This window comes from Heterodontus francisci, unplaced genomic scaffold, assembly GCF_036365525.1.
Source record: "Heterodontus francisci isolate sHetFra1 unplaced genomic scaffold, sHetFra1.hap1 HAP1_SCAFFOLD_237, whole genome shotgun sequence".
In the NCBI taxonomy this organism is placed as follows: Eukaryota; Metazoa; Chordata; class Chondrichthyes; order Heterodontiformes; family Heterodontidae; genus Heterodontus; species Heterodontus francisci.
In genome coordinates, this window is record NW_027141318.1 from 15917 (window position 1) to 30632 (window position 14716).

General features: G+C 42.8%; 1 protein-coding gene across 1 annotated transcript; it reads left to right on the forward strand.

Annotated features, from left to right (window-relative positions):
- The first annotated feature begins 3349 nt into the window (after positions 1 to 3349).
- On the forward strand, positions 3350 to 5919 carry LOC137362770 (probable G-protein coupled receptor 139). The gene is made up of 2 exons (XM_068027017.1): positions 3350 to 3416; positions 5138 to 5919. Exons 1-2 carry the CDS (start codon positions 3350 to 3352, stop codon positions 5917 to 5919), a joined length of 849 nt encoding a protein of 282 aa, XP_067883118.1.
- The last annotated feature ends 8797 nt before the right edge of the window (positions 5920 to 14716 follow it).

Consider the following 14716-nt stretch of genomic DNA (forward strand, 5'->3'; position numbering starts at 1 on the left):
GAGATCTGGGCGTACAGGTCCACAGGTCACTGAAAGTGGCAACGCAGGTGGATAAGGCAGTCAAGAAGGCATATGGCATGCTTGCCTTCATTGGTCGGGGCATAGTGTATAAAAATTGGCAAGTCATGTTGCAGCTGTACAGAACTTTAGTTAGGCCACACTTAGAATATTGCGTGCAATTCTGGTCGCCACACTACCAGAAGGATGTGGAGGCATTGGAGAGTGTACAGAGGAGGTTTACCAGGATGCTGCCTGGTCTGGAGGGCATTAGATATGAATAGAGGTTGGAAAAACTCTGATTGTTTTCACTGGAACGACGGAGGTGGATGGGCGACATGATAGAGGTTTACAAAGTTTTGAGCGGCATGGACAGAGTGAATAGTCAGAAGCTTTTTCCCAGGGTGGAAGAATCAATTACTAGGGGACATAGGTGTAAGGTGAGAGGGGCAAAGTTTAAAGGGGATGTGCGATGCAAGTTTTTTACACAGAGGGTGGTGAGTGCCTGGAACTTGCTGCCAGGGGAGGTGGTGGAAGTAGATACGATAGCGACATTTAAGAGACATCTTGACAAATACATGAATAGGAAGGGAATAGAGGGATATGGACGCCGGAAGTGCAGTTGGTGTTAGTTTAGACAAGCATCAAGATCGGCGCAGGTTTGGAGGGCCGAATGGCCTGTTCCTGTGCTGCACTGTTCTTTGTTCTTAGTTCATAAGTCAGGAATAATGGAAAACACTCCACTTTCCTGGATCTGTGCCGCCGCCAACAAACCCCAAGTGCCTCAGCAAGTTCCAAGCAAATGGGCTTGCTTGATGTACATCTGGTGCTCCATATTAACACTTAACTCCTTCCACCACCAACACACAGTGGCTGCCGTCTGTACCATATACAATATCACACCGCAGGAAGTTCCAACATTTTCTTTGACAGCTCCTTTCAAGCACGAGACCGCTAACACCTAAAAGGCTAAGGGCGGCAGACGCATGGAAACATGAATACCTGAATGTTCCCTCCATGCCACAGACATCCTGAGTTGGAACTACATCGCCATTTTTTCATTATTGCTGGGTCAAAATCCTGGAACTTCCTTTCTAAATCCACTGGGGGATGCACCGGAAGCAGATGGAGTCCAGCGTTTCAAGAAGGTGGCTCCCCACCTCGTTCCAAAGAGAAACAAAAGATGGATAACAAATCCCAGCCTCGCCAGCAATGCCCACATCCAAGGAACAAGAAGGACCAGCCTTCACCTTGCTGCCTAAGTCTAAGCCCAGATGTTTAGTACATTGGTGCCCTGCCCGGCCCTGAGCTCAGCACATTCTCCACCGTTTCTGAATAAGCGGTCTCCCAATTAAAATGGTGATGAGGAGGAATTTCTTCTCTTGAAAGTTCCATCGCATTTAGAATTCACTTACACAGAAATCAGTGGAGTCTGGGTCATTGAATATATTCAAGGCTGGTTTAGACAGACTTTTCATTGACGAGGAAGTGAAGACTTACTGCTGTCTGGCGGGAAATTGGAATTACAGCCATGTTCAGATCACCTATTATGGTTTTGAATGGCAGAACATGATCCATGGTCTGAATGGCCTACTCCCACTTTTATTTCTAATGACCTCATCATCATAGGTGAAAGGAAATCTGTTGTATCTCTTGCACTTGCATCGAAAGGAGCTGCGGGCAAGCAAACCAAATCTTGGGTGTGACTGTAGAGTGAACAAAGATATTTTGTTCACGATTTTAGTTGGACATGGTCGAAATGTCGGTGGATGATGTGTTGAAGGTGGAGGCGGTTGGACTGGAAAGTGAGAATAAGTGAATTAATATCATGGTTCTGGAAAATAGGGAAGGAGGTGAGGACAGTCACTCGGGTGATGGAACATATAAAGCTGAGGCCTCTGCAAAACTAATGCGAGGAATGCACTGTTAATGTGAAATGAAGAGACTGCAGAAGCTCTGGTATGAAAGATGGCATCGTTGGGAAAAACAGAAGGTGTTGAGAAAACTGAGAGAATGGAAGTTATTATTTATGCAAAGTGGAGTTGGAGGAAGTGTGGTCAAGATAATTGTGGAAGTTGGTGGATTATAGTAAATATTGATGCAAAGTCTGTCCACTTAAATGGAGAGAGGGAATTCGTGGAAGAGAAGTGAGGAGTCACAGATGGACCGTTTACAGGCGAGGGAGGTACAGATATTTAAATGCAAATTTGATTAAAGTTTCGAACGCTATGTGAAAGAAGGGTTTGGCACAGCCACAATCATCGATGTATCGGATAAAGAGGTTGAAAAGGGAAACAGAGTAGCTCGGACTGTGTGAGGGATAGAACGATATTGACAATCCTGCCATTGTGTCCAGTTCTAGGCACCACACTTTGAGGAACAATGTGTAGACGTTACAACGGATGTAGAAAATGTTCAAGAGAAAATTCCAGGGGTCACAGATGCTTCATGCCGACAGATTAGACAATCAAATTGAGAGAAAGGCTGATAGATTTGTTCCAAAGCATGGGCGGTTTAAACAGAGTAGACACAGAGAAACCGCTCTCATTGGCAGATGTGGCGAAAACCAAAGGACGCGGGTTTAATGGATTGTCAATAGAATCAATGGGGACATGTGGGAAAACGTATGTTTCCACAGCACGTGTTTAGGATACGAAATGAACTGGCTGAAAGAGTGGTGAAGCCAGATTCAATCAGAAGCGAATTGAATAAGCAAACTGAAGAGAAAAAAACAATGCAGGTCAGTGATGAGGAGATGTGGGAGTAAGTTTAGATGAACTGCCCGTGCAGAGAGCTGACACAGACAAGACAGACTAAATGGCCAGCTGCTGTGTTCCAACCATTCTATACTCCTTTTTGTTTGAATATATGAATTGTTGAACGGAATTGCACAGATAAAGAGAGCATCCACGGTATAGACGAACGGTTAGAGGCTTCTCTGACGTTAGGAATTTAATTTCTGAACAGTCATGCAGAGTGAAGGCCATCACTAAAACGACATGAAATCTACAGATGGGACTCATGATTTTTGTAGGACTTCCTTCATTTCTCTTTAACACAGCTTCCAGTTATGAATAGTTGCTTATTGTGATCAGATTTGGCCAGTCTTGCAGGTAGGAATTGGTTCAATTCAATTTTAGTGGAAACTATTTTCCATCAACAGGGAATTAACACAGCTGTCGTAATCTGTTTGTTCAAGATTAAGAAAAAAAGTTAGAACAATTTTGCAACCACAGTATCCCCATGGAGATCCGGGAGGACATAAAGTTAATGCACTGGGAATGTGTCAGCTCAGAATTTATTTCTGGGATATTACATGCAGCACAAACAGACCGATCACTCCAAGCAGAAAATGCACCGACCAATTCAATGGGTGAGGAACATATTCTATGTGACCCTTGCAATAATTGGCATTCCTGGTAAGTGTATATATTCAATGAAGGTTTGTAAATCTGTGTGCGAGCTGGTTTCTCCCATTACCATGGGAATAATTATATTACATGATATCGAATGGTTACAGTTACAAAGACACACATTCAATAATATAATTGCATTAATTTCCTGTATTATCTGTGCAATTTTAATCTGTTGTCTCAACTGTTTCAAGCTCAAGGCACACTACATTGTAAAGTTGTTGAATTATGTGGAATGTTGTATTCTGTAGAATCAGAGCTCAAACAGGAAAATCTCAGAGGGGAAGGATTACTGGAATTATCTGTTAATGTAGAATTATACTGTGTGTGTGTGCACGAACTGGAGTGGAGCACCTGACCTCAGCGATCATGTATAACTGGGAGTCTTTGTCACTCTGGAACTGCACTGATTGTGTCTCACTAACTGGTGTGGACAACGTAACACTAGGGACTGTGTATTTCCTGGAGTATCTGTCATTGTATTCAATGCGGGTCCCCATCTTACTCTTACTCTAAGTAGAGTTGTTGACAGCACTATCAGGCGCTGATTAATTTCCTTCCCGAGCACGGTCCTGAGAAGCGTTTGGTCATGAGTGCACTGCAATAATAAATAATCCTCTTCAATATTATGAAAAATACTGATGACTGTGACTTGTTAAAAGACAAGTTACTGATCTTACAGCACATAAATCGGGCATTCGATGCAACGAGATCACGGCTGTCTTCCTGCTCTTCACGAGCCACTCTTTATTCCAGCTCGTCTATTCCTATTTGTATATCCTTCCAATCCTGTCTCCCTCATGTACTAACTTCGCTTCGTCATGTTTTTTCCCCCCATTGCAACTACTCCAAGAGGTCTCAATTCCACGTTCCCAGCAGTACAAGTAAATAGATCTCTCCTGAATTCCATCGTGCATTTATTGATGACCATTTTATTTTCAGGAAATGCAGAACTGGTCACCAGCAAAGATGAAAATATCAGGTCCACGTTATCCCTCTCTAAACCTTATATAATTTTAAAGGCCTCTTTTAGTTCAACACTCATCCTTCTCTTATCGACAGAATAGAGCCACAACATATCCCAATAACTATAATCCCCCAGTTATGGTATTATTTTTGTGAAGAATACGTGCATCTGTTGATAACCCTGGATATTTTTATCACGTGTAGTCCAGAAGAGTACACATTATTTACGTGTTCAATCACCACCTTTATAATACATTATTATGACACTTTTCTTTTAATGATATTCCTGTAGAAATGAAAGCCTGTGCTGTGATCACATTTGCATTGACTCAATAAACTCCCTTTTCAATCTAACTCATTTATACATCAGAGAGAGTGGTCCAAGACGTATGAGTGCCTCCTATCTGTGGGACTGGTTCGAATCGGGGAGGAATTTCTTCGACACCAGGGAGTGTTTCGAGTCCGGAATGGGTTCCTACACTGGCAGTGGTTGGAGTTCGGCTACAGTTCTCCAGTCTACCCATTCTTTGGCTCCTCATTACTATATTTAACTAGTTGACCAGCGTCCGGTGAGCGGGGTGCTGTAGCCCCCCGTCCAGGATTTGTTAAATCTGGAAGTGTTGGTGTTGGAGGCAGGTTGAGGTCATGGACCCGATCCCAATCCAAACGGTTTTTGTTCTAAAATCCTTCCTGCATGGGTTGAGAAGCGGAGAATGATTTTCCAGTAATTTACAGCCACTTCTCCCTTCTCTCCTTTACAGTTAATTTGGTGTCAATTGTGATCCTGTCCAAGGGAAATTGCGGACTCTCCACCTGCACCACCCGTTACCTGGTGGCCATGTCAACGGCGGATCTACTGGTCATTATCACTGAGATCATACTCCGGAGAATCAATAACTTTTATTTCCCATTTAATTTCCTGGACCTCACCTCTGTGTGTTGCCCTCTCTATGCCCTGATCCGTGCAGCCGTCGACTGTTCTGTTTGGTTCACCATCACTTTCACATTTGATCGATTTGTCGCCATTTGTTGCCAGAAGCTGAAATCAAAATATTGCACCAGGAAAACTGCGAGTGTGGTTCTGTCAACAACTGGCATACTGCTCTGTCTGAAAAATATTCCCATCTACTTTAGATATGAACCTGGATGGGTAACAGACAATGTCGAGTGGCGCTGTTCTAATAAGCCAAGCTATTTTACTGACCCTCGGTGGATTGGATGGAGAAGAGTTGAAAAAGTTTTAACACCATTATTGCCGTTCATTTTAATTCTGTTGCTGAATGCTCTGACGGTCAGACACATTTTAGTGACCAGTCGACTTCGCCAGAGACTGAGGGGTCAGAGCAAGAAAGATAATCACAGTGACTCTGAAATGGAGAGAAGAAGGAAGTCCATGATTTTACTCTTCAGCATATCTGGCAATTTCATATTTCTGTGGCTGGTGTATATTTTATATATCTTTGATGTTGGTTATTTCTTAGATGATGATTCTTTTTATATCTTTGAAAAGGTCGCATATATGCTACGGAATGTAAGTTGCTGAACCAACACATTTATTTATGTGGCCACTCAGTCCGAGTTCAGAGAGCAGTTAAAGAGCGCCGTGAAATATCCAGTTACATCAATTATTAAATTAATTAATAAACAAAGCAACTGAGACCAGCTTAAAGATCCAGTGGTTAATGGAGAAGAGGTGACCGCTGGAGGTCCAGAAGAAAATGGCCTGTCGGGGTAAAGACAAACACTAGAGCTGTTAGTGATGGGAAGAGGGGGTCTAGAGCAAGAGGATGGGAAGTAAATGAACAGAAATCATAAAAGATAACGAGCAGTGAGCAAAGGGAAAGAGATGAACTTCGTAAAGGGGTCAGGAGAAGAGTGACTGCTCTCCCTAAAGGAACTGATGTGAAAGAAGCTTGAACTGGATATGACACCTATCATTAAACAAGAACCATGTAGTTTAATATGTATGCTAACTGACTTGATCAATTAAATGTATCTGTAGAATAAAACATTTATGTTTAAAAACAACATTTTTTCCTGATATTCCACTGGACACATTTATTCTTAATTGCTTTGGCAACCTGGGAATGTTGAGGTGAATTGTTTACGGTAGTTGACATTGTTGATAAGAAGATGAAACTGTGCTTGTCCGACTGCTTTGTATCTGCAAGGATGGAATATGTGTTCACACAATGAAATGTTAACTCTTGGAGCCGAGGAAATAAGAGATGGAGATGCTTTTCGCGTACTCCACTCTAATTACAGAGGTGTGGTGACAACAGATGAACATCACGTTAAATTAATGGAAGAGTTAACTCAAAGGATATCATAATAAGGAATCGGAAGCCCAAAAGATGGAAACTCAGAGTCTTTGCTGGTACAGTTAACAATGGTGTCTGTGGTGTAATTATTCTGAAACACAGTTCAACGTAATGTCAATTCAGAGACAGGAGAACAAAGGCATCGCCTGTGCTGGCAACATTCAAAGAATCCTGGTCTTGAAGGATAAGAAACTTCCACATTGCCTTGAGTGCTTTTATGTTCAGTATTTATATCATCTTGCTTAATGAATTATACTGGATTCATAAGTAGTCGTTATTTGTAACTTGTTAGGTCAGGCACAACTGAGGACCCCATTGAGGTAAATTGAAAATTCAGAACTGCGAATTTCTAAATAAAAGTTTTTAAGCATGAAAATCCCAAAATATGCAATGGTGCAACTTGGGGCCAGACGTTGAAAAAGGCTGAAACAAAATGACTGGTTGCGAAGTTGAGTGGAATCTTGCTCAGATTAGTCTGACCAACTTTTTTTCATTTAAGGAAGGGAATTCTTAAGTGGAACAACCAGACATTGATTCGAAAGACCTGTGAATCAGATGTCATTTGAATTACGAGGTAAAAGATTGGTAAAAAAAACATAGAACGAATATCAGCAGAAAAGAGGAATAATTTAGTATTTTAAGCTTCCAAGAACCATAGTATCATAGAAATATCAAATGTTTAAGGCACAGAAAGAGGCCACTTTGACCCATCGTGTCTGTGCCAGCCAGAAAAGGATCCACCTATTTCAATCCCACCTTCCAGCATTTGGTTCTTCGCCCTGCAGATTATGCTAGTTGAGGTACATATCCAGACTCTTTTTCAGTGAGTTGAGCGTCTCTGCCTCAAATACACTTTCAGGCAGTGAGGTCCAGAGCCCTATCACCCTCTGGGTGAAAAAAGTTTGTCCTCATCTCCCCTCTATTTCTCTAGCAATCAGTATAAAGCTATGCCCACACCCCACCACCCCCCCCCCCCCCACCCCGTCTCTGACCTCTCTGCTAAGGTGAATAAATCCTTCACTTCCACTCTATCCAGGCTCCCCAAGATTTTGTACATTTCAATCAGATCTCCTCTCAGCCTTCTCTGTTCCAAAGAGACTAAACCCAGCCTATTCAATCTTTCCTCCAACCTGCATTGTTCCAGTTCTGGCAACATCCTCGTAAATCTGTTTTGCACCCTCTCCAGTGCAATTACATCCTTTCTGTAATAAGGTGACCAGAACTGCACACAGTACTCAAGTTGTGGTCCAACCAATGATTTAGTCCGTTCCAGCATAACTTCCCTATTCTTATATCCTATACCACAGCTAATAAAGGTAAAGATTCCCTATGCCTTCTGAACCACCTTATCGACCTGTCCTGCTACCTTCAGGGATCTGTGGAAATTGACTCCAAGGTCCCTCACTTCCTCTACACTTCTCAGTATTTTCTCATTTATCGTGTACTCCTTTGCCTTGTTTGACCTCTCAAAATGCATCAGCTCGCATTTCTCTGTCTGAAATTCCATTTGTCACTTTTGTGCCCATCTGACCAGACCATCAATAACTTCCCGCAGCCTGCAGCTATCCTCCTTGTTATCTGCCAAACAGCTAATCTTCGTCTGGTCTGCAAACTTCTTGATCATGCCCCCTACATTTACATCCAAATCGTTAAGATATATTACAAAAAGCAGGGGACCCAGTACTGAGCTCCACGGAATACCACTGGAAACAGCCCTACAGTCATTAAGACACCCGTCAACAATTACCCATTGTTTCCTGCCACTAAGCCAATCTTGTATCCACCTTGCTGCATTTCTCCGAATCCCATGGGAATTTTTTTTTACCGGTCTGCCATGTGGGAACTTGTAAAAAGCCTTGCTAAATTCGATGTTGACCACATCAGCTGCACTACTCTCATCTATTTTCTTTGTTACTGCTTCAAAAAATGTGATTAATTTGGTCAAACAAGATCTTCTCTTAACAGATCCATACTGACTATCCTTGATTAACCTGTGCCTATATAAGTAACAGTTTATCCTATCTGTCTGAATAGATTCCAATAATTTGCCCACGACTGAGGTTCAGCTGACTGGCCTGTAATTATTCTGTCTATCTTTCACTCCTATTTTAATCAGAGGTACAACGTTAGCAATTCTCCAATCCTCTAGCACCGCACCCCTGTATCCAGTGAGGACCACGGTGCTGAGGACGCCGTGGATAGCATGTTTAGCGAGGTGGTCACACCGCAGGTAATGGCTGCACAGGCAGAAGAGGGATGGCCATCCACCAGGAGGAGTAGTAGGCGCAGGCAGTTAGTGCAGGAGTCCCCTGTGGCTATCACCCTCTCAGACTGATATAGCGCTGTGGATACTGCTGGGGGGTGGGGGTGGTGGTCTCTCAGGGGAAAGCATCAGCTGCCAAGTTCGTGGCACCACGGATGGCTCTGCTGCACAGCAGGGCAGGAAACAGACCGGGAGATCCATAGTGATAGGAGATTCAACAGTTAGGCGAACAGACAGGCGTTTCTGTGCCCGCAATGTGGCGATGCCACATTGGATTTGGTACTGGGTAATGAACCCGGCCACGTGTTAGATTTAGATGTAGGTGAGCACTTTGGTGATAGTGATCACAATTCGGTTAGGTTTACCTTAGTGATGGGCAGGGACAGGTATATACCGCAGGGCAAGAATTATAGCTGGGGAAAAGAAATTATGATGCGATTAAGCAAGATTTAGGATGCGTAGGATGGGGAAGGAAACTGCAGGGGATGGGAACAATCGAAATGTGGAGCTTATTCAAGGAGCAGCTACAGCGTGTCCTTGATAAGTATGTACCTGTCAGGCAGGGAGGAAGTTGTCGAGCGAGGGAGCTGTGGTTTCCTAAAGAAGTTGAAGCGCTTGTCAAGAGGAAGAAGAAGGCTTATGTTAGGATGAGACGTGAAGGCTCAGTTCGGGCGCTTGAGAGTTACAAGCTAGCCAGGAAGGATCTAAAGGGAGAGCTAAGAAGAGCAAGGAGAGGACACGAGAAGTCATTGGCGGATAGGATCAAGGAAAATCCTAAGGCTTTCTACAGGTATATGAGGAATAAAAGAATGACGAGAGTTAGATTAGGGCCAATCAAGGATAGTAGTGGGAAGTTGTGTGTGGAATCAGAGGAGATAGGGGAAGGGTTAAATGAATATTTTTCGTCAGTATTTACAGTGGAGAAAGAAAATGTTGTCGAGGAGAATACTGAGATTCAGACTACAAGGCCAGATGGGATTGAAGTTAACAAGGAGGAGGTGTTAGCAATTTTGGAAAGTGTGAAAATAGATAAGTCCCCTGGGCCAGATGGGATTTATCCTAGGATTCTCTGGGAAGCTAGGGAGGAGATTGCAGAGCCTTTGTCCTTGATCTTCATGTCATCATTGTCGACAGGAATAGTGCCAGAAGACTGGAGGATACCAAATGTTATCCCCTTGTTCAAGAAGGGGAGTAGAGACAGCACTGGTAATTATAGACCTGTGAGCCTTACTTCGGTCGTGGGTAAAATGTTGGAAAAGGTTATAAGAGACAGGATTTATAATCATCTTGAAAAGAATAAGTTCATTGGCGATAGTCAGCACGGTTTTGTGAAGGGTAGGACGTGCCTCACAAACCTTATTGAGTTTTTCGAGAAGGTGACGAAACAGGTGGATGAGGGTAAAGCAGTGGATGTGGTGTATATGGATTTCAGTAAGGTGTTTGATAAGGTTCCCCACGGTAGGCGATTGCAGAAAATACGGAAGTATGGGGTTGAAGGTGATTTAGAGCTTTGGATCAGGAATTGGCTGGCTGAAAGAAGACAGAGGGTGGTGGTTGATGGCAAATGATCATCCTGGAGTTTAGTTACTAGTGGTGTCGCGCAAGGATCTGTTTTGGGGCCACTACTGTTTGTCATTTTTATAAATGACCTGGATGAGGGTGTAGAAGGGTGGGTTAGTAAATTTGCGGATGACACGAAGGTCGGTGGAGTTGTGGATAGTGCCGAAGGATGTTGTAGGGTACAGAGGGACATAAATAGGCTGCAGAGCTGGGCTGAGAGATGGCAAATGGAGTTTAATGAGGAAAAGTGTGAGGTGATTCACTTTGGAAGGAGTAACAGGAATGCAGAGTACTGGGCTAATGGGAAGATTCTTGGTAGTGTAGATGAGCAGAGAGATCTTGGTGTCCAGGTACATTAATCCCTGAAAGTTGCTACCCAGTTTAATAGGGCTGTTAAGAAGGCATATGGTGTGTTAGCTTTTATTAGTCGGGGGATCGAGTTTCGGAGCCACGAGGTCATGCTGCAGCTGCACAAAACTCTGGTGAGGCCGCACCTGGAGTATTGCATGCAGTTCTGGTCACCGCATTATAGGAAGGATGTGGAAGCTTTGGAAAGAGTGCAGAGGAGATTCATTAGGATGTTGCCTGGTGTGCAGGGAAGGTCCTACGAGGAAAGGCTGAGGGACTTGAGGTTGTTTTCGTTGGAAAGAAGGAGGAGGAGAGGTGACTTAATAGAGACATATAAGATAATCAGAGGGTTAGATAGGGTGGATAGTGAGAGTCTTTTTCCTCGGATGGTGATGGCAAACACGAGGGGACATAGCTTTAAGTTGAGGGGTGATAGATATCGGACAGATGTGAGAGGTAGTTTCTTTACTCAGAGAGTAGTAGGGGCGTGGAACGCCCTGCCTGCAACAGTAGTAGACTCGCCAACTTTAAGGGCATTTAAGTGGTCATTGGATAGACATATGGATGAAAATGTAATAGTGAAGGTCAGATGGTTTCACAGGTTGGCGCAACATCGAGGGCCGAAGGGCCTGTACTGCGCTGTAATGTTCTAATGTTTTAATGTTCAATCGAGGCTCCAGGATTGTGTGTTGCCTCCGTGGTGCGAGGGTCAAGGATGTCTCAGAGCGCCTTTTTCAAGGAAAAATCATGTTGTCCCTTAAGGATTCTCCCTCGTTCAAAAGTGGTTTGAATTGGTTTGAACATGTGGTTCTTTGTCCTTTGCTTTTAAGAGTGGTGGGATGTCATTACATCCAGAGATCTTTTGCTTCACCACTTTAAAACTATTAGAGTTAACCCTTTGTGCTAGCAACTTAACAATTTGCTGAATGTTATTTTGTATATATATATATATATATATTTGAGTTTGTGATAATTACTCTTTCTAAATTACCACATGTACCTGGATTGAATGAACTCATCTGGCTCCAAGTCGAATGGATATTGTGTTCCTTGCTTCTCTAAATAGGTGGACCATATGGTTGCAGAGATTAATCAACTCCAGCAGCCTAAGACTTTTGCAACATTTATGACAGCATGGTAATATTTTGATCTGAAGACTTGGACTTTTTTTAAAAAAGTCAGGAATTGGCATTAATTCATTCATACATTTGTTTGTATTTGTTATCTATCCAGAGAAAGTCTTTGTAATTATTTGCAGTCAGCTTCCATAACAACTCTAGACATTACTGTCTCTGATCAATTCATCTGAAGCCATGAAACATGGAAATAATTGTTTATGACATTTAAATCAATAATAAATGAATTAATATGAGTTGCTATTCCAAGTATTCAAAAGGAAATCTACCTGAGTTTAAAGGGATATAAACATACATAGTTTTCAAAAAAAGTTAATGGAAATACCGTCTAGGCGGTTGCTGAGTATTGAGGAAATCCTTTTTTTCTAAGATCAATAAATGGAAGATATTGTCAACTGATGACACCATTATTTGAATTTGGGAAAATTAGATGAAAAAAAATCAGTATCATTCGGTGCGTTTCCTATCAACAGTAAAAGTGTATCTGAGGTAAATAATACACCAGCGTGCATAATCTGCTGATTTAATTGTATGTACTTACATGTTAATGGTTTTGGAATTAACAGCACTCCTGTGAAAGGATAATGACTGTCATCGAGTGAGGTGATCAGCAGGTCGGGTGACAGTCTTCAATCTGAGGAATGTCAATGAAGTTTTAACAGATAATAACATTCTTCATCATCAGTAGTCACTTCGGGTTATGATATTTTAGAAGGTAAAATTTGTGCAGATTACACCACTCATAAGCTAGAGAATAGAAAGAGTGGTCAACAACAATAATCAGATTAAGGAGGAGGCAGTTTTTGTCCTGTGGGGTATTGGAGGTTCTTGGAATGGTGTTTTAAAATGACTAATGTTACTTAATCCTCATAATAATTAATGATTGGACTAATTAAGAAAGGAATTAGTCAATTTCATACTTTGTGAATGATAACAGGATTAGTAAATGAGTTGTAACGTTTCATTGGATTCACAATTAAACATTCATCTACAATAAAAAATGTGCTAAAGTGGGGTAAAATCAGTTGAGCTGCATTTATCTTTAACTGGGCAACTTTTGTGTAGCAACTTGCAATAAGTCATTTGAGTTATAAGAGAAAACACTTTCTATTTTAAACTCACTTATATCAAGCCAATTGGAGAGAAACTATTCCAGTACGACCACTGGGATTTAGAAGTGCAACAATGGCTGAGACAAAGGCAAAGCAATGATTATTGGAGGAATCAAATGAATATACAGACAAAACATGGTGAGGCCTGGAATCAAATGGAATGTTGATTCTTGAAACAAAAACAAATCATTTTAAATATTGTATTGGATAATAACGCTTCTTCAACGCTCAACAGTTGTTGAGTAACAGTTGTTAGACAATAACTCCAAATAGCTGGGTTGGGAACTAAAGGTAAAGGGAACGGTCTGCATATTTTTTTTTATATAGTAGGTAGGTTTGTTTTTAGGGAATCAAGGTCCCCCGTTAATATAATACATGTTTTGGGTAATTTAAGGGGATAAATTAAGAGTAAGTCATGACAAGGCAGCTTGACAACGTGGTTTGCGCCTCCTGTGCAATGTGTGACGTCAGGGACACTTCCAATGTCCAGGGAGAACATGAGTGCAGGAAGTGTCTCCAGCTGCAGCTACTCGAAATCCGAGTTTTGGATCTGCAGCGGGGCTGGGGACACTGTGGAGCATCTGCGAGGCTGAGATTATCGGGGATAGCACATACATGGAGGTAGTCACACTGCAGGTAAAGACTGCTCATGCAGGAAGGAAATGGTTGACCGCCAGGCAGAGTAGAAGAACTAGGCAGGTAGTGCAGGAGTTCCCTTGGTCCATCTCCATAACTATATTCCGCTTTGGACACTGTTGGAGGCGATAGCTTCTCAGGGGAACGCAGCAAGAGCAAAGTCTGTGGCACCACGGGTAGCTCAGCTGCACAGGAGGGGAGGAAAAGAAGTGGGGGAACTATAGTAATAGGGGATTCTATCGTAAGGGGTACACACAGGATTTAATGTGGCTCCAGAATGGTATGTTGCCTGCCTGGTGCTAGGGTCAAGGATATCATGGAACAGTTGCAGGATATTCTGAAAGGGGAGGGTGAACATTCAGAGGTTGTGGCACACATGAGTACGAACGACATAGGTAAAGAGGGATGAGGTCCTCCAACAAGTATTTGGGGTGCTAGGTAGCGGGATAGTTGTTCCAGAGTTTTAACTGGATACACTAACTTTTTAATCCTTGACAGGTACCCTGCCTGATGCCACACTAACAGGCTTTGCTTCCAATTGGGCAGGAAGGAGTGTCGACCAGATCTTAGGAAAGGCCTGTCCAAATACTGACCCCGGGGTATGGGAGGAGCTGCCTGACATTGGGGTCTCCAAAGGCTAACTCTAGAGCGCGAGAGAGTCTTGAAATGTACTATCACTGGGTTGCCAATCCTGAAAGCAGGGGAGGGGTCTCCTATCCTGAAGCGTGATCTCAGGCCAGGGAAGGATGGGTCCTGGAGAATATGTTATCCAAGAGACGACGTATGGTTTGATCAAGGGAGAGGGGTCCAATCCTGGAGGGACTTCTGATCCTGGAAGGGTGGGTCTAATTCTGGGAGTGGGGTCTAATCTCACCGTTCGGGGTCTAGTTCTGGTGGGGGACGGTTAGAATGGGCAAAACCAGCTTTCTTTGTACATGGCGTTCCACGTGCAAATGTTTCCTAT